At 43.1% G+C, this 25522-nt stretch overlaps 1 protein-coding gene across 4 annotated transcripts in view; it reads right to left on the bottom strand.

The window, feature by feature from the left end:
• LOC115104028 (KAT8 regulatory NSL complex subunit 1-like) overlaps positions 1 to 25522 on the bottom strand; it is an 80015-nt gene that overhangs the window by 40221 nt on the left and 14272 nt on the right. For all 4 annotated transcript variants that reach the window (XM_065006408.1, XM_029625167.2, XM_029625169.2 and 1 more), the window contains one exon: positions 6909 to 8285. In XM_065006408.1, coding sequence (XP_064862480.1) covers positions 6909 to 8191 — 1283 coding nt within the window. In that variant the 5' untranslated portion in view covers positions 8192 to 8285. The remainder of the gene's footprint in view (positions 1 to 6908; positions 8286 to 25522) is intronic.

The raw sequence follows: 25522 nt of genomic DNA, 5'->3' as shown, positions 1-25522 counted from the left end.
GCTCAAACGCATTGAGGAATGAAATTCCACCAATTAACTTTTAACAAGGCACAGCTGTTAATTGAAATGCAATCCAGGTGACTACCTCATGAAGCTGGTCGATCGAATGCCAAGAGTGTGCAAAACTGTCATCAAGGCAAAGGGTGGCTACTTTGAAGAATCTCAAATATATTTTGATTTTGTGTCCAAACTTTTGACTGGTACTGTATGAGAATGCAAAGGAAATATTTCTTTTTTTTGGACACACGCAACTCAATATTAGGAAGGTGTTCCTAATGTTTGGTACACCTAGTGTATTTAACCCCATATTTTTTGGGACACAAAACTACCTCCATACGTTCATTCGTTTGTATGGGTTACCTTCAGACGAGGCCTCGGACACTTGTGGGGGCCGTAGAGCAAAACGGAGAACACCATCGTCTTTGTGAGTCACCCCCTTTCCATTGTCATTCATTTGTAGCTCAAACCATTCAGACGCCACACACGTTTTTGTGAGAAGACTGATTTTCGGGATGTCTTGTGGTCTAAAACGCCACTGTAGCTCTGCCACCTTCTCACAGAAAGTTTCAAAAGAGAGCACCAAATATAGGCCTACTCTGTCTTCTGCACAAACAACTCAATCTGACCAAAAAAAAAAAAGATTTACATGAAGAGGAGCCTCTTGTTGACATGTTTTCCAATCCCCCTGGATTGTAAATAAGACTGATGTCATATCATATAACATTATATAAATGGAGACTCCCCATTTCATTCATTTCAGAAGACAGTCTAAACCTAGTAGGCTACCATGCCCTGAAACCACACATGAACATGACCGTCTGTACCCCATCCATCTTTCAGGGGTATTCTTCCTAGGCTTTAAGTTATGCTGGTTTTCTAAGAGTGCCTCAATCATCTTTGGACGGGAGGCTCGGAGCCAGTACGGTTCCCTTGACTCCAGTGGTGAAAAGCAAACACAGCGGTGAGAGAGACAGATGGTGAAAGAAAGAGTGAGAAAGAGGGTGAGGGAGAGAGAACGGCTATGCTTCAAATCATTGCAGTCACATCGCCACAGGCAGAGACATGTGTGGTGGTTAACTAGTATTTGTATGGTATTTTCCTACTACCGCAGAGTGTGAATGACTCTGGACAGCACTACTGCATACACAGTGTCATCGTGACTGCAAAAACACAGTACGGAGGACTTGACCCCCATACCAATTTGAACATTAATAGATTAATGCATTTTTAAAAAGGGACTATTGCCAGGTAATATTAAAAAGCCTGGTTACCATCTACCATCCTGATGTGTGCCAAATCCCAAGGGCACATCCCAGAAGTATTCACGAGGCCAACATTATAACAGACTCCCAAAGTGCACACTGGGAAACCCTTGTTTCAAATGTAACAGAGAACAAAGAGATCCGAGGCCAACCTCCCCGGAGAGCAACAAAAATTACTTAATGCCATTGTCTGCCTATGCATGGCTTGCTCTTTGAAGTTTGAGGCTGGTATCTGTATAGCACTTTCTGACAACTGCAGATGTGAAAAGGGCTCTACACATACATGTGATTGCATTTGAGTAAGAATGAGTCTTACAACTACTTTATAATTTCACTCTGTAGCTATTTCTTCCCATTGTCATTGTGTTGTGCAGCCATGCTGTGGGTGTGTTACATAGCAGGTTCCATTTTCAATGAATCATAGGAAACATTAACGAGCCAAGAACAAGACATTTCAATGCCACTTCAGGCGTGTCTTGTACCCGTGAAAGGACGAGGCCCACCGGCTTATTTAAACTAAACTATTTTTCTGGTGGTTGCCCTAGCGAACTATTCAGTCAATGTGCTTGGAATTGTTTTAGTAGAGCCCAATATAAATTCCCAAACCAGTTATATTGATCTATCCGGTAGCAATGGAAGGCACTAGCATCTTGTCCTCTGGCCCTGGGATAGGCCTAAACTTGGTCAGATGCATTGGCACATCCTTGCAGTAACATCAGTTGAAACATTCAGCTGGGTTGTGTCCATCAGGCACTAAATGGAAGAAGTGAAAGAGGAAGGGACTACCTGGACTTAAACGCTCATGTTCATTTTCTGTTGCAAAACATTTTTTTTCTTTCTAAATCAACACAACCCTGATGGGGGGGGGGGGTGAACCATATCCAACTTCAACAATAAGCTACATAAAGCCTTCCTGAGAAGGCAGGCGTGTTGTCATTTCAATCCCAACCCATTAATCTAGTGGTGGTGGTGGGTGTCTGCTAATCCAGCATGCTCGTAATCTCCAGACTGATTAAACAGACAGTCTAATGCACCATGTGCTACCCAACACTGCCTTCTTTTTACATCAAGATTTGTTGGAAACCTTCTGGTTTGATAAGAATGATGAACAATAAGAATGATCTATAATGAAAAAATGTGGCAAACAGTAGTATTACTGTTGTGGCAAAAAAAAAAACGATTTTGTAGTGTACCCTTGCTTTGGGGCGAGATAACATGGTCATTACGGACATTACAGATAGACCTGTAGTGTGTGAGAGGAACAGATGAGGGCCATTTGAGACGCCACATTACAGTTGAGCACTGAGCAGCTAGAGTCAGTCCGGGTGGGTTTTTTCCATTCACTGCCCTGGGGTGCAGCTGAACAACAGGACCCGGGATATGGCGACATGTGGTGCGGACTGCAGAGAGGACACGTTGCATGGAAACGTCTAGAAAAGGGCTAACGGGGCCTGGCGTCAGGCTGAGAGACTGATGAACAGATATACCAAGGTGAACGTATCAACACAAGCCAGGGAAAGAAGAGACAAAAGGAAGGCAGCAATAAGAGAGAACAGACGGGACGGACATAAAGACGAGAAGCACCCACGCAAAGAAATCCAAACCAACCCACTTGCTTCGAGGATCCTGCGAGCTAAATGGCTCGACTGGAAAGCCAGCGGACAGGTCAGCAAGCACAGAGGAGCAAGGACGCAGTGGATCCATTTGTAAATGAGCAACTCGGGTCCTTATATCACACGAAGGAGTCTTGGCACAGCCCTGTGAAGCACACAGAATAATTGAAGGACAGGGCACATAAGACCAAGCCTGTTGTTCCATAGTTTGGCTAAAAGGAGCTTAGTTCCTCTCATGCTAACTAGCCTAATGTAGGCCTAGGCTACAGTTATGTGCCAAACGGCCATGAAATAAAGGAAGCTGAGCGAGCATGACAGGATAAACAAACTGCTACAATTATGGTAATGAAACAAGAGACTGGGAACCAATCGGGACTAAGCTCTCACATACTAGTAACAGAAGGAAGAGGTCGGTAAAGTGCTTGAGGGCTTTACTTATTTAAAACCTTGACACACCTCAAAGTCATCTCTCCCAATTTCCTTGCCATTGTTTTGGTGCAGAAGAATATAAAATACAGTTTTGCACTTAAAGGAAATTGGGACGCCAAAAGTATTGGTACAAACGGATCTCACACTCATTTGCATTAGGTCAACACTCACATGCCCCACCGTCACTCAATATATTTCACACCGAGTTTAACATCAGTTGGAGGAAGGATAAGGACCTATTTCTCCATATTGCATTTGAAGGGATTGAAGGAAGAAAGGTATTGCACCACGACAGTACATTAATACATGAGGCTTTGTGGAGATTCTCCTTAAGATGAAGAGGAGCCTGTGAGAGGTGAGCACAGACGAGGAAGAGAGCGAGAAAAAATAAATAAACACTACAAAAAATATAAACATCCTGTTAGCAAAGGCAGTGGGTGTGCATAATGGATGCTTGGCTAGTCTCAGGCTTTGAGACAGACAGCTGCTACTTGGGCTGATAGGAGGCGCTGGTCTCTGGAAGAGGCAAAAAAAAATGGATCGGACAGTGAAATGCACCAGAATAGGCCTATCATTATCCTGAGTCAGTGCACTGCAGCACTAAAGCTGAAGGAGGAGAACATCAGAGCACATTTCCACAAAGCGTCTTAGAGTAGGGAGTGCTGATCAAGGATCGGTTTTGGCTTGTAGATCATAATGAATAAGATTATATGGACAGATCCTAGATAAGCACTGCTACTCAGACGCTTTGTGGATAAGGGCCCAGAGCCTACTGGGCCATGTTGATCGGACACTTACCTGCACAGGTGACCTGTCCTGCATTTCAAACATGCTCTCCAGGAGCAAGATAGGTTTGCCTGGGGGTGTTTTGACATGGAGAAGGGGTTCACGGTGAGAAGAAAGGTCACCAGAAAGCACATGATTCTCAAAGCAACAGTATTTCACAAACACATTGAGCCTATGAATGAATAGATATGAATCTAAAAACAACTCCTGTTAGGTAGAATTGAAAGCAATAGAAAATGAACATCGGCCACCTGCCAAACAGGGGTATATTTTGGCACTGGCGGGTAAGAATGTCTAACTCAACAGCCATGTTGGCACGTGGTAACACTTTGGACTCCACAGTGTGAGTGCTACATAAAAACAGTCAAGTATGGGTACAAGTGCGAGTTGTGATTTTTGCAAAATAAATGCTGCAGTAGCAGTTTTCAAAGTATTTCTGTCGTTTGGTTTCATATCTGGTAACGCACAAAGAAATCTTAATCCTAACGTTATAGCTATCCCACCTCGCACAGCAACACTGCCTGTCTGGAGGGCTGTGAGCACTGAAAGATTTGTTTATAGAAGCAATGGGCACAGGCATAAAAGTTGGTCTAATTTACTTAAGTCTACCACTTTGTCCTTGTGTTTCTTGGCTATTTACATAGTTTTGTTCACAAGCTCGGTTGCTTTTCAATGTTTGAGTTTGCTCCCACAGCTAACAAAAAGAGGCATCGTTGGCCTCTACTAGTGACATTGTCACAGGCACATGTGATGACTTGAGTGGCCCTGTTACCAAGTTACCCTTAAAGGGGCAACTAAACATTTGTTAAAATACTCCGGTCACAGAATATTAAATCGAGCAATATACCACATTACTTCTTACAAGTAATACATTACTTGTTTTAGAAACATTAAGCATGTTCATCTGTTTTTCTTTGTGTAATTATGGTAAAATTGATATTTTGGCTGGTAAAAAATCAGAGTGGTTTAGTAAACCGCTACACCCCTAGTGTAATTACGTGTGGGTCAGGACAAACACCTCGTGCAGATCGACATACAAGACATCACACAAATCAAACTCGTCCTCGGGGGATTGCTCAGAGCTAAAATGACCTTACTGTGGCTGCATCAACACCACCATAGCGACATCAACTGGTCTGGAAAGAACAAGCTTTCCTTACACAAGACACAACAGACATCCAGACACACACACGACATGGTGGTACCATCAACGAGCTTGCCAACCTAAACTATGAAAAGCAGGAATAGGTCTGTCTGTCTGGTGAGTTTAAGTGTTTGCAAACATGTTATATCTGTTCATCATATCCACAACATTCTATGAGTCATGTACAAGAAAAAGAAAAACAAAGTCCCCCTCCCTCTTTGCAAGAGGAGTGCCCTGTCACTTCTTAAAGGTGCAGGCGCCCCTATTCTCTTCTCCCACACAAACAGCCAGACAAAGACTATAAAAAACAGCAGCGGTGTCATCGTGCTCCCTCGCTCTCTCTCACTATAATCTGCCTGGAAGTAAGCCTATTTGGTCTTACGCAATTCGCCATGTGACCGACCAACTGCCTTCATCGTGCCTGAATGTAGGTTATCCCTCATGCCGTCGGTCCGTCTTTAGCTTTAGTTCACAACATTCAAACAAGGCCTCTGTGACTCTGACCCAGTCAGGCTCACGTGGAGTCCCAAATGGCTCCTTATCCTCTACATGGTGCACTACTTTTGATCCTAGCCCTACGAGCCCTGGTCCAAAGTAGTGCACTATATAGATTGATGAGAATGCCCATGGGCCACGCACTACACTCAATAACCAGTGGGCCTTGTGGAGCTGGATTCAGAGGAAAGCTGCAGGGCTGACTATAAAAAGATCCAAACATAGTTGAATAACATGTGGGCACTGAGGATCATAAAGAAAAGGCCAATCCAACTGAATAGGAACATCTAGCATAACCAGGAAAAGCTAGCCAGCGCTATTCAAAAAGTTAACATAGGACCAATACTGAATACTTGAGGGTGAAATGTCAATCTACTCCTACATCTGCATGTAAAAAAAAGAGATTGAAACACCCTCTATAGGTTAAAATCTACTCTTATGTTGATCACATTAAGTGACTCATCCAATGGAGTCAACAAGGCAAAGGATCAGCAATATCGGACATAAGATAACAAACCGCACTGGAATTAACCTAACCTGGGGCCATGCCAGCTTCTTCTGGATATCTCTGCCTTCACTTCTCTGAAAAAGGTGGTTTCTTTCTCTGGTAAATGCCTTAGATCCAGGCTTATCCCTGAAGACAAAAAAAAGTGTGTTTGAAGCAGAGGACAGCACTGCACCGCAGCATCAGAACACAACAGGGGTTTCACATTCACTTTCATTACCCATCACTTCCATCAGGGTGACCTTCCACACAAAGGAGGGTGAAAGCCACATCCTCATGAACACAGGACCAGGAAGATGTAGCGCACACACACGCGCGTTTATGTAACATGAATGGGCCTGGATTGGGCTTACTTTCAGCAGCAGAGAGTGGTAAACTGGAGATGAACCCTGAAACTGGCAGTGTGTTACTGCTAAAACAAGGCTACAGATCCCCAGTGGCTAACAAACCAAGCCTGGATGGAGTCCCTCCCTGTCACACACTCTAGCATCGTTGTATTTTCCACTACTTCAGTCGCTGACTCACTGTCTGCTTTCTCCCCATCCTAAATTCCAATTTAGTAAACATTCCCCCATTCAAAAAAGCCCATTCCACTCTGTCTTTATCCAATTCATTTTCTGTTTTGCTGAAAAAAAATACCTAATAAACATTTTGTCCAGGTATTAGGTACTTACAGAGAGATGTGTCGCTGCTCGATGTCCACCTTGGTGAGCTCGTCCTCCTCCACGTCAGTCTCTCCTCCGGAGCTGCTCTCTGTGGCGTCCGAGTCGAAGGCGCTCTCCGTGGACCTCAGGTTGGTGGTGCCGCTGAGGGACAGGCGCTCCAGCTCCGCCGGTACAGAGCCGTCCTTGAGGAATCGCCCAAGCCCCTCCCTCTCCTGCAGGGTGAGAGGGGCGTCCTGGCCTCCTCGTCTCCCGCCAGTTCGGAGGGCATCCAGTGGCCCAAGTGTGCTCTCCAGGAGCCCACCCAGCTGCTGTTGGACGTGGTGCTCCACCTGCTTGGCCTGAACCACCTGGAGGCGCTTCCTCAGGCGCCGTAGACGCCCCTCAATCTCGCCCTGCCGGCTCTTGCTCTGCTGAGACCGCTCCTTAACATCCACTCCAAGGCTGCCCATACCCAGAGAGGTCTGTCGGTCCGTTGGGGAAAGGGATGATGTGTCCGTGGCCAGCGATGGTGGCCGTTCGGAGGGTTTGCTGTCGGGGCAGTCCATAGGGGTGTTGGTAGAGGCTGCGGGGGGTGCTGGCTGTTCAGGGTTTAACGCAGGGTTGTAGGACAGTCCTGTGGGCCGCTGGTGCTCCCCACCCCCATTGATAGGAGAGTTTCCTCTAGAGGCAGCCGTGTTGGGTTGGGGCACCGGGGAGTCCAGTCCATGTCCAGCAGGAGGCCTGGTATTACCTCCATTGACCGTTGTCATACTGTCCCGGTCCGGTCCGTTTTTGGCAAACTTCTTAGCCACGCCGTTGACCGGTGGCAGTGGGCTTGACAGGGCAGGGGGACCACCTCCTCTGCTGTTACTCATGATGCTCTTGAGCTGCTCCTCTGAGAGCTCCAGTGTCTTGTGTTTCCTGGGCAGGAAGCCGGGCAGAAGGCCGTGTTTCTGCAGCAGGACGCCTTGCAGCTTCAGTGACTCCTTGGTAGAGGGAACGGACGTCACCGTCACGTCTGAGCACAGGTACGACGCCACCAGCGGCTGTAGTTTCCCAAGAGGTGTGGGAGAAGCCTCGTTGCTTCGCGTCAACTCCTCCTTCCCCTTACCTGTGATGGACCCCCCGTGGGGACCGCGCTCTTCAGAGGCCTTGCGCTTGACAGCGCCGTTGCTGGAGACGAGGATGTGACTGGTGCCGCCGTTGCTCTCCACGCCGCTCGGGGAGAGGTTGGAGGAGGGCGGAGCCAGTTTGAAGCGGATGCGGTGAGCTTCGGCCGGCGCATCGGTTAGAGCGGGCGCCATCGCAGCCATGCAGCACAGGGGGGAGGGGGGGCGGGCGAGGGGGCCTCTCCCGGTGCCGAGGCCAGCTGCACACCACCCACCTACTGCCTCGCCAGAGGACAGCCTAGGAGAGGGAGGAAGTCGGAGAGAGGGAGAAAGAGGGGTAGAGAGAGTTTGTGTCAGAGATTTACATGAACACAGCACAGCATCCGTGTGCCATTTCAAATGTTCAACCTTGACAAATCATCATTCAGGGTCATCCAAACCAGTCTTACACCACACCAAGATGATTCTGTGTGATGCCTCAAATTTGCCTATAGTAGTCATAATGATCTGGCCCCAATACCACATTACTACTCTGCAAGAAAACCGGTTGCTGAAGCTTTGAATACATATGAACCCATCAGATATCACTGACATGTTTCTGGAGCATAGAGGAGCAGGTGCGTAGATGAAACCATAGCTGGAGGATAGAGAGTGAAGTGGGGGGGAGGGGGGCATTTACCAGCAGAACTACATTGAGAGGAGCTATGCAGCTTAATTTATGTCTGCATGGGACACAAGAGGCAACAGCTGATCTCACCAAATGTAGGTCAGAGCCCTAGCTGGAGCAAAGGCCTACCGAAACGCATCCAGACAAGGGGGATTTCAGCAGCCAAGCAGTAGACTAACGGTGGGGGGGGGCGCGTGTGATGGGAAAGTACCCTAGCAGGGGTCACATCTGTATTTTCAAAGTATTCTCGTGGAGCTCAGAGGGGGCTTTTAAGACCCCGTAGCCACGCTAAGCTCACCGTTTCAATGTGCAATTTGGTTAAATGTTTGGCAGGCTGCCTGGCTAATGTAATTCAAGAACAAGGGAGGGTAGACTGAGAAGGCAGGTAAATCCTAATGGTGGAAGGAAAAATATGTAGGTGGCTGGCTAGCTTCACAAGTGCAAATTCTTCTTACATAACTGCTCAATGGAAAAATCCAATATTGCTAAGAAATGTTCAGTCATGAATACAAACAGGCCAGGCTGACAAGACGCTACATGAAATCACTATTCATTTTCTGAGAAGTAAACTAAGAGGGATAGAGAGAGAGCAGATTGGTGTGTTATTATGCTCTGAAAGGGTGCCGTGCTGTAAAACTGCAGCTCCGAAGGGTGTGGTGATGGATGACACAGGTGTTGGGTTACATTGTGCAGCTGCATAATAGGATAGGCTACATGCTCCATCATTTCCTATTAGATTAGGGCTAGGCTTAAAAATCACAAAAAAAGGCAGTGTTGTGTTCAGCTTCATTACATTTGTCAACAAAGAATGCAATAACGTAAAGAAATGCAATAATGTAGAGAATCACGTAGGCTTGTCTTATGCAATCGTGTAGCCTACGTCTTCATTACAAGGCAAAAACAATGTCCCCATGTTTCATCTTCAAGCTAAATGCAAAGCATTTGCTGGGCTATCGAACAAGTACATCAAAAACCAGACATTCAAACTATTCCTACTTCCTAGATGTTAAATTCCTTTTTCCAATTTGACTCAAAACATATATGTTGCAATAGTGATCGTTTCTCAACGGGGGTGTTTTCTTAACAGTCACAAGTAAATGAGGAAATTGACCTATCGATGTGTCGCTGAGCAGCTGCAATATTTTAAGCAACAGCGCGAGCAAGCAGAAAGGCAAGAAGTTCCCAAAAAGAAACTGAAAATGCAAATGGCAACACCTTCAAAATAAGGCCAGCTGCTAAGAACTGACGAGGGGGGGAGGGACTTGTCATATTCATCCTAATCTTGTGATAATGTTTTACTCAAAATGCCTTGCATGTGACAGCCATGGATAGGCTGGGACGAGGAGTTACTGCAGTAGGGCGGTGGGGAGGTGTGAGGAAGCAAGTTGTTCCCCCTCTGGCCAACCACATCTTATTGACAGCAAAACACTGACAATCAATCGAAGCTGAATGACAGTCAGTGCAACCAATCAGAAAGCTCTGCACGATTGGTAGGTGGGGAATGTTGAACAGCAATGCAGATCAGGGCATATCTCCTCACAAAATTGGGGGAAAATGTAAGGGAGAGAAAGAGTAAAAGAGGGGGACGGGAAGGCCCGAGTCATTTGAGTTTATCGAAAGCCATTTCTGGAAGCACTTTTCAGAAATGCTCTTTGGTGAGTTTTCCTACGGCTGTTCCCTTATGTTGCTGGTTGAGTGGGGAGACGGCTTAAGTAGTGAACAGATTCTAGAACATTCTGGAGGTGTATGTTTACCTGACATGCATGAGAGGTCAACTTAACCGTGCTAATCTGAACCCATCATCTGTGCTGCTGCTAGCATATGTTGAGGGGTCAGGTGGGGATGGAAGGCCCCACTTTAACCTTTTTGGGATAGGGGGCAGCATTTTCACTTTTGGATGAATAGCGTGCCCAGAGTGAACTGCCTCCTACTCTGTCCCAGATGCTAATACAGTGGGGCAAAAAAGTATTTAGTCAGCCACCAATTGTGCAAGTTCTCCCACTTAAAAGATGAGGCCTGTAATTTTCATCATAGGTACACTTCAACTATGACAGACAAAATGAGGGAAAAAAATCCAGAAAATCACATTGTAAAATGTTTAATTTATTTACTTGCAACTTGCACAATTGGTGGCTGACTAAACACCCCCCCCACTGTATATGCACATTATTATTAGTATTGGATAGAAAACACTCTGACGTTTATAAAACTGTTTAAATGAGGTCTGTGAGTGTAACAAAACTCATATGGCAGGAGAAAACCTGAGAAAAATCCAACCAGGAAGTGGGAAATCTGAGGTTTGTAGTTTTTCAACTCAGCCCCCATTGAAGATATAGTGGGATATTAGTTATGTTTCACTTCCCAAGGCTTACACTAGATGTCAACAGTATTTAGAACCTGTTTTGAGGATTCTACTCTAAAGGAGGGGCTCATAAGGGCTCTTTGAGTGAGTGGTCTGGCAGAGTGCCACAGCCTCGGTCTGGCGCGCTCACGTGAAAGGTAGCTACGTTCCACTTCATTTCTACAGACAAAGGAATTGTCCGGTTGGAAGATGAATTAACTTTTTATGTTAAAAACATCCTGAAGATTGATTCCATACTTAGGTTGGCATGTTTCTACGGGCTGTAACGGAACTTTTGGTCCGACGTTCGGCACGACCTGAACACGCTTTTGGATTTGTTTACCAAACGCCCTAAACAAAAGAAGATATTTGGACATAACTGATGAACATTATCAAACAAATCAAAACATTTATGGTGGAACTGGGATTCCTGGGAGTGCATTATGATGAAGATCATCAAAGGTAAGTGAATATTTAAAATGGTATTTCTGAGTAATGTTGACTGCCTAATATGGCGGGTATCTTTTTAGGTGCTTTGTTGTCAAAAGGCTGTACTCAGATTATTGCATGGTTTGCTATCTCCGTAAAGTTTTTAAAAAATAAATCTGACACAGCTGTTGCATTAGGAAGAAGTTTATCTAAAAATTCCATGTATAATAGTAATATCTTTATCAATGTTTATTATGAGTATTTCTGCAATATCACCGCATGTTTTAAAACTACTGAATGTAACAGGCCAATGTAAACTCAGATTGTTTAAAAAAATTTTTTTTTTAAAATATGAACTTTATCAGACAAAACATACATGTAATGTAGTGTGTAAAATGAAGTCCTATGAGTGTCATCTGATGAAGATCATCAAAGGTTAGTGATTCATTTTATCTCTATTTTTATCTCCATTTCTGCTTTTTTCTTTGGCTGGAAAAAATGGCTGTGTTTTTCTGTGACTTGTTTTTCTGTGACCTAACAATTGTTTGTGGTGCTTTCGCTGTAAATCCTTTTTATATTCAGACACTGTGGCTGGATTAACGAGAATGTTATCTTTAAAATTGTGTAAAATACTTGTATGCTTGAGGAATTTTAATTATGAGGATTTTAGTTGTTTTCAATATGGCGCCCTGCACTTTCACTGGCTGTTGCGGGGGGGAGACTAATCTGAGGCCTGTGGACTAGTAGGGTGCAGGATTTAGATATGTTTATGCTTATAATTTCCAACATTTTGGTAGGCCATGTTAGTCAGCTTGTCTATAATTGGATACATGTTGTTTATCTTCTGTCATTACACAGTATGTTGCCCTAGAATACTAAATAAACCATTGCTTACCAGAATATCATAAATCGATAGAGTGAATGCTTCAATCTAGTTGACGTCGGTAAAGTTCTCTGTCATCTCTGATTCTTCCAAGGAGCAAAACCTTTTAGGGACCAGGGAGAAAATTAAAATGTCCAAATGACATCAGTTTGACCGATTGTAAGGAAACAGAAAGCTGTGAAAACAACCTAACATGTTTCTGATAAGATTTCAGTTCCTTTTGGATTTTGTGGTTGAAATACTATCAGCTTTATGATGCTGATAAACATAGACCGTCTGTAAAGGTGCTAACAGCGCATTTTCATTCTCTCGATGCTGAATGAAAGAGATCATATTTCTCCACTCCTGTTCCCAAGTCAAAATGTGGCCTACATTTGGTTTTATTTTACTGCAAGAAATGCCTTATTCTGCAGGAATTAATATTAAAGTCTATGTGAGAGGTTATAGACCAACAGTTGGTGTGCAGATTTCAGTTTCCATTTATCCCATCTGAACAGTAGGCTACAACTCCCTTGTCGTGCCATAGGCCTATTTGAAGTCCCTGTCTTGTGCCTGTTGAATTTGTATAGCACCTCACAATCACCACATACCCAAATCGTTCCCAGACATTACTTTTCTGCTCCCCCCCCTCTTATTTTCAACTCTCCATTTCACAGCTTCAATGTAGCCTATAGATATAAATTGCACAAGAATAATGTTTTCCCTTTATTCAACCCACCAGCCTCCACCTTGCCCTTCCTCCACACAACATTTCATGACCATAAACACGACCGAGCCACAGATGTAACAGCGGGGACTGCGGGTTATGAGTCAACCCAAGCATCTCTTTAAAGAGGAGTGTTACTGTAGCTTGGCATTTAGTCACGTCACACTAGAACCATGCAGCTGTGTCAAATATCAACTGAGACAATAGCCAGAGCCCAGAGCCAATGAAATAGCAGCACCTAGCAAGAGCAGGGCAGACATTAGGTCTATTTAAAGGTGAAGGAAATGATAGAAGATGTTTAATACACGCATGATTACCAAACACACACACACACACACTCTCTCTCTCTCTGGGGATGGGCACGGCTAATCAAATATCCGGATATCCGAACGGACGGTTCGTATTAGAACAATTGAGAGTATTCCATTTTTGGAGATCATTTTTAGGCCTATTTTAACAATGAAAAAGCTTAATCTAAATTATATTGTCAAAGTTACATTGTTACACACAAGGACATACTATGACATTTGAAATGCTTAATCGAATAAAACAAAACTTTATAATGTAGTGTTTACTTGAGGCTCGTTGAGCTACTGCTGCTTCAGACGCAACGTGGTGTTGACAGTCATTGTTTACAGTTGTGCACTGTAAATGTAGCCGACAGTTCTGAGGACTCACAAAGTAATTGCTTTATTTTCAAGCTCATTTTCACTCTTATGGGCTATGGGTTGCATTTTACATGAAAAGGTATTTTTATTATCATAGTGCATGAAGCCCTATGGTCAGCCCTGACAACTGTAGGCTATTTTCCCAACTTCAAATAGCAATTAGCCTACAGGCACACACACCAATGGTGAGTCCTCAAGACCTGCTGGCAGATCAATACAAAAAAAACTTGTCAGAATTTGTTTATTTTTTAAAAACAAAATCAGTTTTATGATGGGAAACATCAGACTTCTCTTTCACCTTTGTTGTTAGCCTAGGCTACTCTTAGCCAAAAAAAAATGTGCTGCTATAGCACCCTGGAAACACCTGCGCACTGTCTGAGACGTATTTATTACATTATGTTGCAAAACATTTCCTAGATGGAAACAAACGTAACGAAGCGGGAAGGGACCTACCCGAATTTATCCAATAGAAACTATTGTTTTGGCTAATTATTAGCTTATGATTACACCTCAGCTGTTTGCATCAATGTGATTGGTCAATTTTGTTTATTGTGAATATCAGGAAAATAAATATTGATAGTATTTGAACAGTGAATTAAATCTCCTGCCCAAGTCACCCACAAAATTCAAATCAGCCTGCTCTCTCTTCGCTAATGATGTGAGTGTGTGTTCAGTCTGCCTGTTGCATGTAGAACATCCTAGCCTATTTAATGACGATAGGCCCTGTTTTACTAAAGTTACGAGGCAAGAAATTGCAAAATTACAGCACACCATTGCGAGATACAACTTTGATTGCCGATAGATAGAAACAGAACCCTGCACTATGCCTATCTAAACAGTGCCCCTCCTCTCTCTCACAGTCCCTTGCTAGTTCACTTGTGTTCGTTTGTGTTCTCGGAAGTACAAGTAATCAGTCACCTCCATTCCAAAAATACAAAATCTTAGGAGTCAATTCCACTGAATGTCTTGGTAAGTCACTGTATTTAACTAACTTTGAGGCACTTTTTTTTTAGGAGAGAGCGGTCTGCACAGGCAGCTCAAAATTATTTGATTGACAGTTCTGGTTGTCTAGAGATAGACATGAATTCCGCTTCAGAAGCGGCATTACTTTACAGACAAGTAAAAATGCCCTTAGTGTCGGCATTTAAAAAGCTGTAGTGCAACCTTACAAACAAACACGCCGCAGAGCTATCAAGTGTATTTGTATAAAAATTGAGGTAGACATAATTTCATTGCCCGACCCTAGCGGTCATACATATGCAGTGCTTGACTTGGACTGGAATAGATGCCAGTACTGTTTATATTTAGGTACAGGAGCGCCACAATACTCTTGAGATAATATTCTTTAAAAAGGTGCAGGAGCTCAAGCAGTAGAAAATGTGAAGTGCCGGTACTCGCCTCCGGTGAGCTCCTGCCCAACTCAAGCACTGTACATGCATAAGAGGACCATTATTCTGCATTGTGAATTGGTGTGGAATGTTATGAATATTTCTTGAAATTTTAATGGAAAACTGATTTTTTTTAAAAACAGCAGTTGAAACTAGAGGTCGGCCGATTAATCGGAATGGCCGATTAATTAGGGCCGATTTCAAGTTTTCATAACAATCGGAAATTGGAATTTTTGAAGCGCCGATTTCTTTTTTTAAATAATAATTAATAACTGACCTGCCTAGTTAAATAAAGGTAAGAACACATTCTTATTCTCAATGACGGCCTAGGAATGGTGGGTTAACTGCCATGTTCAGGGGCAGAACGACAGATTTACACCATGTCGGCTCGGGGGATCCAATCTTGCAACCTTACAGTTAACTCGTCCAACGCAATAACGACCTGCCTCTCTCTCGTTGCACTCCACAAGGAGTGTTACGTGAATGCAGTTAGCCAAGGTAAGTTGCTAGCTAGCATTAAACTTATCTTATAAAAAAACAATCAATCATAATCACTAGTTAACAACACATGGTTGATGATATTACTAGATATTATCTAGCGTGTACTGCGTTGCATATAATCTGACTGAGAATACAAGTATCTAACTGAGCGGTGGTAGGCAGAAGCAGGTGGGTAAACATTAATTCAAACAGCACTTTCGTGCGTTTTGCCAGCAGCTCTTCGTTGTGCGTCAACCAATGCGCTGTTTATGACTTCAAGCCTATCAACTCCCGAGATGAGGCTGGTGTAACCGAAGTGAAATGGCTGGCTAGTTAGCGCGCGCTAATAGTGTTTCATCACTCGCTCTGAGCCTTCTAGTAGTTGTTCCCCTAGCTCTGCATGGGTAACGCTGCTTCGATGGTGGCTGTTGTCGTTGTGTTGCTGGTTCGAGCCCAGGGAGGAGCGAGGAGAGGGACGGAAGCTATACTGTTACACTGGCAATACTAAAGTGCCTATAAGAACATCCAATAGTCAAAGGTTAATGAAATACAAATGGTATAGAGGGAAATAGTCATATAATTCCAATAATAACTACAACCTAAAACTTCTTACCTGGGAGAAGTTTTAAATTAAAAATAAATCGGTATCGGCTTTTTTGGTCCTCCAATAATCGGTATCGGCGTTGAAAGAAATCATAAATCGGTCGACCTCTAGTTGAAACATTAAGCAAAATATTAAATTTGTCACATAGCTAGTCAGATCTTGCTCTGTAAAGTGGTTCCTTCTAAATATGTCCAGGCACACAAACTCAAGAAACATTTACAGTGAAACTCAAAGGATATGCACCGACTGGCACCCTATTTCCTAATGGGCCCTGGTCAAAAGCAGTGCACTGTATAGGGAGTAGGGTACCATTTGGGACCCAGACACAGCCTGTCTGCCTAAAGGAGAAGCTGTGTGTAGGGAGGAGCTAACCCAGCCTCCTGCTAGTAGCACATTACTAATACAGCAGCCAGGTTCAATCTCAGTTCACCAAACCTCAATCAAATAATCCACTACAGTAGAAAACAAGTAGGCTACGGTACAACCCCTCCCTGTTCAATGTATGTGTTCACAATCCCCTAGTAAACGGGGGGGGGGGGTGAATGACAGATTGATTCAAGTAGGGCTATATAAATTGAATGTACCTCGCAAAATTAAGATGCATACATGGCCCGAGTTACATAGGACAAATCAGATTCATCTTAGCCTAAAACTGTGTGACAAGAACAACTTGGTACATAGTCTACCAGAGCTGCCAGTTACCTCTTGTATCAGCTACTGCAGCCCAGGGTTTCTTAATGGGTGCTTTCCCAAGTGTCTCTACATAGAAAAGCCTTTCATCAACTTAAGCCTTTGAGAGTCAGCAGGGAGGGACAGAAATTAGGGAGTTAGGCTGTCTGGGGAAGTCCCGTCCTACACTCTCCAAACGAGGTTATAGTTTGGATGACTCAGCACAACCTCACTCTACACAAGGCACCAAGTAGACTACAGAGAACATTCTGGAGGATGTTTGATGCAGCCAGGGTCAAAAGTAATGCACTGTGGCCTATACTACGGACATAGGGTCCCAGTTCAGACGTAGACCAGGGTTAGGGAGGAGGAACAGAGCAGTCATACACCACTGATTCCAGACACCTCTAGAATGTTCATTCACAAGGTGATGTCATAGAGCAGGAGAGAGAGAAACCACGAAACATTCATAGCACACATTTACTCGTGACTTAGGCTACTTCCTTTGCATACAGTATAGCATGTTTTTAACCTCTGGTCCTTTCCATGTAAAAAAAAGGCCCCATGAGCACCAACATGTGAAGTTCATGTCAAATCTGGTGCCAAATAAAAGCTAGGAGTCTGCATTTTTGAGAAATGAAGGCATACATAACTTAAAACCATTTTCCATCCTCAAAATTAGGAATAATCAAAGGCTTTGGTTTCTGGTCAAACAGACAGAAAAGTCTTAAAATGCATTTGAAATATATCAAAACATAATAATGCAGAAGTAAAGACACTGCCAACTAATATCAACACATATTTTGTTTAATAAACATTGGCCTGTGCCTTAATTATGTTACCAAAAGCCCACATATCTTTAAGATATTTTCTAATTTCTCTCGCTATTGAGGGAGGATATTGAAAGTTCACAGAAGTAACCAGGTAGAAACCATATCTATTTGGTTTCTTAATTATTAAAAACTTGAATTTAAACAAATTGGTAACAAAATTTCCTTAAAATCAGTAAAGGAATTACTGCAATTGAAATGGCTACAATGGGAAATCAGTAGTCACAAACCAGTCTTCCCTTAAATTGGCATATTATTATGTTAAACGCTGGTGGTCAAAGCTGGCTCTCTCCCTCTCGCAAATACAATCAAAAGTGAACTAAACAATCAAAAATTAACAGTAAACTCAAAGGTTTCAAATGAATCGACATTACAAAATGTCATATGGCTATGTATAGTGTTATAACGGGCAAATAGTTAATGTACAAAGGGGAAATAAATAAACACAAATATAGGTTGTATTTACAATGGTGTTTGTTCTTCACTGGTTGCCCTTTTCTTGTAGCAACAGGTGACAAAATATTGCTGCTGTGATGGCACACTGCGGTATTTCACCCAATATATATGGAAGTTTATCAACATTTGATTTGTTTTCGAAATCTTTGTGGGTCTGTGTAATCAAGGGAAATATGTCTCTCTTTCCTTAAACTTTCCTTAAGGTCAGTCATAGTGGTCAGGTATTCTGCCACTGTGTACTCTCTTTCAGGGCCAAATATCATTCCAGTTTGGAAAGAATTTAACAGAAAACAGAGTAATGTGTCAAGTAATTATGTTTTTGTTTTCTCGTGATTTGGTTGGGTCTAATTGTGTTGCTGTTGCTGTCCTGGGGCTCTTTTTGTGAACAGAGCCCCATGACCCACTTGCTTAGGGATTCTTCTCTAGGGTAATCTCTCTGTATGTGATGGCTTTGTTATGGAAGGCTTGGGAATCGCTTCCTTTTAAGTTGTTGTAGAATTTAAACGGCTCTTTTCTGGATTTTGATCATTATTGGGTATCGGCCTACTTCTGCTCTGCGTGCATTATTTGCCGATGTACGTTGTACACGGGGGGGGGGGGGTTTGCAGAGTCTCAATTGGGTGTTTGTCCCATTTTGTGAATTCTTGGTTATACGATCTCAACCATAAAGGGCAATGGGTTCTATAACTGATTCATCTAGAGTGGGGCAAAAAAGTATTTAGTCAGCCACCAATTGTGCAAGTTTTCCCACTTAAAAAGATGAGGCCTGTAATTTTCATCATAGGTACACTTGAGAAAAAATTCCAGAAACTCACGTTGTAATTTTTTTTATTAATTAATTTGCAAATGATGGTGGAAAATAAGTATTTGGTCAATAACAAAAGTTTCTCAATACTTTGTTATATACCCTTTGTTGGCAATGACAGAGGTGAAATGTTTTCTGTAAGTCCTCACAAGGTTTTCACACACTGTTGCTGGTATTTTGGCCCATTCCTCCATGCAGATCTCCTCTAGAGCAATGATGTTTTGGGGCTGTTGCTGGGCAACACAGACTTTCAACTCCCTCTAAAGATTTTCTATGGGGTTGAGATATGGAGACTGGCTAGGCCACTCCAGGACCTTGAAATGCTTCTTACGAAGCCACTCCTTCGTTGCACGGGCGGTGTGTTTGGGATCATTGTCATGCTGAAAGACCCAGCCACGTTTCCTCTTCAATGCCCTTGCTGATGGAAGGAGGTTTTCACTCAAAATCTCACGATACATGGCCCCATTCATTCTTTCCTTTACACAAATCAGTCGTCCTTGGCCCTTTGCAGAAAAACAGCCCCAAAGCATGATGTTTCCACCCCCATGCTTCACAGTAGGTATGGTGTTCTTTGGATGCAACTCAGCATTCTTTGTCCTCCGAAAACGACGAGTTATGTTTTTACCAAAATGTTATATTTTGGTTTCATCTGACCATATGACATTCTCCTTCTTCTTCTGGATCATCCAAATGCTCTCTGGCAAACTTCAGACGGGCCTGGACATGTACTGGTTTAAGCAGGGGGACACATCTGGCACTGCAGGATTTGAGTCCCTGGCGGCGTAGGCTTTGTTACTTTGGTCCCAGCTCTCTGCAGGTCATTCACTAGGTCCCCCCGCGTGGGATTTTTGCTCACCGTTCTTGTGATCATTTTGACCCCACGGGGTGAGATCTTGCGTGGAGCCCCAGATCGGGGGAGATTATCAGTGGTCTTGTATGTCTTCCATTTCCTATTTTTATTTTACCTTTATTTAACTAGGCAAGTCAGTTAAGAACAAATTCTTATCTTCAATGACGGCCTAGGAACAGTGGGTTAACTGCCTGTTCAGGGGCAGAACGACAGATTTGTACCTTGTCAGCTTGGGGATTTGAACTTGCAGTCTTTTGGTTACTAGTCCAACGCTCTAACCACTAGGCTACCCTGTCGCCCCAATAATAATAATAATAATTGCTCCCACAGTTGCTCCCATAATAATTGCTCCCACAGTTGATTTCTGCAAACCAAGCTACTTACCTATTGCAGAGTCAGTCTTCCCAGCCTGGTGCAGGTCTACAATTTTGTTTCTGGTGTCCTTTGACAGCTCTTTGGTCTTGGCCATAGTGGAGTTAGGAGTGTGACTGTTTGAGGTTGTGGACACGTGTCTTTTATACTGATAACAAGTTCAAACAGGTGCCATTAATACAGGTAATGAGGGGAGGAAAGAGGAGCCTCTTAAAGAAGTTACAGGTCTGTGAGAGCCAGAAATCTCGCTTGTTTGTAGGTGACCAAATACTTATTTTCCACCATAATTTGAAAATAAATTCATAAAAAAATCCTACAATGTAATTTTCTGGATTTTTTCCTTCTCATTTTGTCTGCCATAGTTGAAGTGTACCTATGATGAAAATTACAGGCCTCTCTCATATTTTTAAGTGGGAGAACTTGCACAATTGGTGGCTGACTAAATACTTTTTTGCCCCACTGTGTTTTTAGACAGATCCTAATTGGGATGTCAAATTTACATTCCTTTGTCCTTCTTACCTTGTCTCAGATCGTTCACAGCTTTGTGAAAGTTACCGGTGGTGCTGCTGTTTAGGCCTAGGTAGGTGTCGTTTGTGTGCTCAAGGACAACGGTGCCTAGACGGAATTGGTATTTGTGGTCCTGGCAACTGGACCTTTTTTTTGGAACACCATTATGTTTTGTCTTACTGAGATTTACTGTCAGGTGCCAGATCTGACAGAAGATCTAGGTGCTGCTGTAGGCACTCTTTGGTGTCTCGCTCACACACATACACAAGCCCCCTCTCTTTCCATTTATTGTAACCCGCATCTAAGCACCAACCAACACCGGACGTCAATGGAAGTTGAAAAGTGAATGAAATTTGGTCAGTCGGCCCTGGCCTTGATTTCAATGTCCAAAGAATATGTTTTTGATAAGATCTGGGCCGGCATTAATTTCAATGTCCACCGATGTTTATTTTTGGTCCAGTCCAGCCTTGATTTGGCCCATACATAGACATCCATGATTGGTTCAAATCAATCATAGACGTTTATGTTTTACACGTGTTAAGAGCACCGTACAGTAAAGATCTTAATTTTTTTTTAAAAAGTTGAGTATAGTTCAGTACAGTCCTGTATGGTACAGTACTCTAGAGTTGAGTATACTATAATTTACTGCATTGTACTAATCCATTAACGGCAAGAAATTGGAATTCATTGCCCTTGACAATCAACCGTTCTCTGTCATGGATGATGTTGGCTTTCGCCAACTGGTCCAGCACCATGATCCCCAGTACACACAACCAAGTAGGGCGCTATTTTTCAGGTGTTGCCCTACCGGATGTTACACAGTATTGTTGAAACGCATATCCATGAGCGTCAATGCTAATAGCTTCACAACTGACATTTGGGTCAGCCATGTCAGCCCCATGTGCATGCGGAGTCTGACAGCACAGTGGGTTGACAAGGATTTTGTACTGAGGAAAGCCGTATAGAATGTGCTGGTTCTCATACCGCTGCTGCCATGTCAATGGCATTTGAGAACATGAACACACTCCTAGCTCCATTCGAACAACTGACTCGATAAATAAGCTCACCAGCTGCGTCTGCAGCAGACATCATACCCTCTGTCATGGCATTGAAACGCCTGCTAAATAAAACTGCCGACACAGACCGTCGGGTTAAAACTTGCAAAAGTACTCTACTAGAGGCTCTGAACAAGCGAGTCGGTGGTATTCTCTGAGCCTTTACTGTGTCGCCACCATGCTTGATGCTAGGTACAAGGACCGCTACTTCGAAACAGGGTTTACGTGAAATGTTACAGACACAGATGGACAAGATGGAAACGGACACAGTGACAGTTGGCACCGAGGAAGAGGACCCACGACAGAAGAGGCAACAGACAGAGATGAAACTTCACTGCTTGGCATGTATGAGGAAATCCTGGGTGAAAATTAAATGACTGAACCATGAAACAGCACAGCAAGTGAAACAAAAATCTTTTGGTCAGTGTGTGTGTTCCAACTATTTAACTGTACTATAATGCCACTCAAATTCTAAATATCAGTTATCGGTATAGTGTTTTTTGGCAAGGAAAATATTGGATATCGGCCAAAAATGTCATATAGGTGCATCCCTAATTCTCACCGTTGAATTTGACATATTTATTCCACCTATACAACCAGGCAAGCAAGAGGGGCTCTCTAACACACATGCGGTGATACAAACAAATCCACATTCTCATGGATGACCCTGAGCCATATTGCTCGCCAGGCATGGCGGTGTGGAGCAGAGCGCTGGAAACAGGACTCCTGTTACAGAGCCCTTTAAGACCAACCCTCCCAGTCTAACCAGTTGCAGGCATATAAGAAGCTCCACCCAGCCCGCGATACCCTGTCCAACCAACCGCAGGCTCCGTTTAGGACATGGCACGAATTTCACACAATCACCTTATTCCGATGAGGCCCCTCTCACCTAGTCATGATGCGTATTCTACGCCCATCACCCTATTATGCACAGAAGTAATTAAATTAGGTTAATCTTCAGTGGAGGCAGCCTTCGCAGAGGTAACACCAGTAAAACCTGAAATGGATCAACCTCCAGTACAGAGGGAAAAATGTAGGCTGTGCTAAAAAAGGTTCAAATTAGAAAAACAGGCTAGTAATTTTGTCATAACACAATATACTGTACTTACCATTTATGATGGTTAAGCATAAAGGCCTAATGTTGGTCAAAAACATGCTAAATATGTCACAGGAAGGCCAAAAAGATCATCAAGGACATCAACCACCCGAGCCACTGCCTGTTCACCCCGCCATCATCCAGAAGATGAGGTCAGAATAGGTGCATCAAAGCTGGGGCCGAGAGACTGAAAAGCAGCTTCTATCTCAAGGCCATCAGACTGTTAAAACAGCCATCACTAGCACATTAGAGGCTGCTGCCAAAAGGCATAGACTAGGAATCACTGGCAATGGTAATGTTTACATATCTTGCACTACTCATCTCATATGAGTATACAGTATTCAATAGTATTCTACGGTATCTTAGTCACTTAATGTTTATATATCTGGCATTACTCATGGCATGTGTATATACTGTTTTCTATACTATATCTTAATTCGTTCCGCTCTGACATCGCTCGTCCATATGTATATAGTCTTAATTCATTCCTACATAGATTTGTGTGAATATGTTGTGTAATTTCTTAGATATTAATTGTTAGATATTACTGCACTGTCGGAGCTAGAAGCACAAACATTTGGCTACACCCACAAAAACATCTGCTAATCACGTGTATGTGACTTGTAAAATTTGATTTGAAATAGGGTCTATCGGTAAGAATTATATATACAGTTGAAGTCTGAAGCATACAGTAAAAATTCCCTGTCTTAGGTCAGCTTGGATCACCACTTTATTTTAAGACTGAAATAATAGTAGAGAACATTTATTTCAGCTTTTATTTCTTTCATCACATTCCCAGTGGGTCAGAAGTTAACATACACTCAATTAGTATTTGGTAGCATTGCCTTTAAATTGTTTAACTTGGGTCAAAAGTTTTAGGTAGCCTACCACAAGTGTCCCACAATATGTTGGGTGAATTTTGGCCCATTCCTCCTTACAGAGCTGGTGTAACTGAGTCAGGTTTGTAGGCCGCCTTGCTCGCACACACTTTCAGTTCTGCCCACAAATTTTCCATAGGATTGAGGTCAGGGCTTTGTGATGGCCACTCCAATACATTGACTGTGTTGTCCTTAAGCCATTTTGCCACAACTTTGGAAGTATGCTTGGGGTCATTGCCCGTTTGGAAGACCCATTTGCGACCAAGCTTTAACTTCCTGACTGATGTCTTGAGATGTTGCTTCAATATATCATTTTCCGTCCTCATGATGCCATCTATTTTGTGAAGTGCACCAGTCCCTCCTGCAGCAAAGAACCCCCACAACATGATGCTGCCACCCCCGTGATTCACGGTTGGGCTGGTATTCTTCGGCTTGCAAGCATCCCCCTTTTTCCTTCAAACACAACGATGGTCATTATGGCCAAACAGTTATATTTTTGTGTCATCAGACCAGAGGACATTTCTCCAAAAAAGTACGATCTTCGTCCCCATGTGCAGTTGCAAACCATTGTCTGGCATTTTTATGGCGGTTTTGGAGCAGTGGCTTCTTCCTTGCTGAGCGACCTTTCAGTTTATGGCGATATAGGACTCATTTTACTGTGGATATAGATACTTTTGTACTTGCTTCCTCCAGCATCTTCACAAGGTCCTTTGCTGCTGTTCTGGAATTGCGTTGCACTTTTCGCACCAAAGTACGTTCATCTCTAGGAGACCGAACGCGTCTCCTTCCTGAGCGGTATGACGGCTACGTGGTCCCATGGTGTTTATACTTGCATACTATTGTCTTGGCTGATTTCTTTTGATTTTCCCATGATGTCAAGCAAAGAGGCACGGAGTTTGAAGGTAGGCCTTGAAATACAGGTACACCTCCAATTGACTCAAATTATGTCACTTAGCCTATCAGAAGCTTCTAAAGCCATGACATCGTTTTCTGGAATTTTCCAAGCCGTTTAAAGGTTCAGTCACCTTAGTGTATGTAAACTTCTGACCCACTGGAGTTGAGATAAATGAAATAATCTGTCTGTAAACAATTGTTGGAAAAAATACCTGTGTCATGCACAAAGTAGATGTCCTAACCGACTTGCCAAAACTATAGTTTGTTAACAAGAAAGGAGTGGTTGAAAATGAGTTAATGATTCCAACCTAAGTGTAGGTAAACCTCCAACTTCAACTGTATATATATGCACATTTCATTTTTACATCAAAACAATATCCTACCTATTGACTGAGAAACATCAATGACTCTCCCTCACCTGGTCCAGTACCAGGTAAATCCATCAGACTCTGCAGCTACTCAGATTGCAGCTGAAGGTCATAACCTTTATCTATGCCATCCGTGGGAACCATCCACAGACTCACATTAAACCCAGCCCTTGAATGCGATAAGGATTTCTCCAGCATGCAGCAGTTAATGTGTCCGGATCAAAGTTCCCAGGCTACACTGATAATGACTGTGTGTGTGTGTGTGTGTGTGGAGCAGTTCAGCTGTTGGAAGCTCATGGAGCGATGCGCAATGCTAAAACCTGCTCTGCGGTCAAGAAAGAGAGTAAACTCCCGCTCCAAATCCACACCATTCATTAAAATCACAATTTAACCAACACCCATCTATTTTTGTGACTACCAATTGGTTCAAATATTGAAACCAAACCATACGGATTTGAATGAAAAGTATTTGAATAAACTTGAAATGGTGAATGTAAGAAGCGAACATCATTTCAGATTAAACAGCATATAAAACACTAAATAGGTCAGGAACCAGACAGAGAGCCTAAGGAGGAACAAAAAGGAAGTA

Source organism: Oncorhynchus nerka, linkage group LG21 (genome assembly GCF_034236695.1).
Source record: "Oncorhynchus nerka isolate Pitt River linkage group LG21, Oner_Uvic_2.0, whole genome shotgun sequence".
In the NCBI taxonomy this organism is placed as follows: Eukaryota; Metazoa; Chordata; class Actinopteri; order Salmoniformes; family Salmonidae; genus Oncorhynchus; species Oncorhynchus nerka.
The sequence above is the reverse complement of the archived record's forward strand: the minus strand, read 5'-3'. Positions and strand labels throughout refer to the sequence as shown.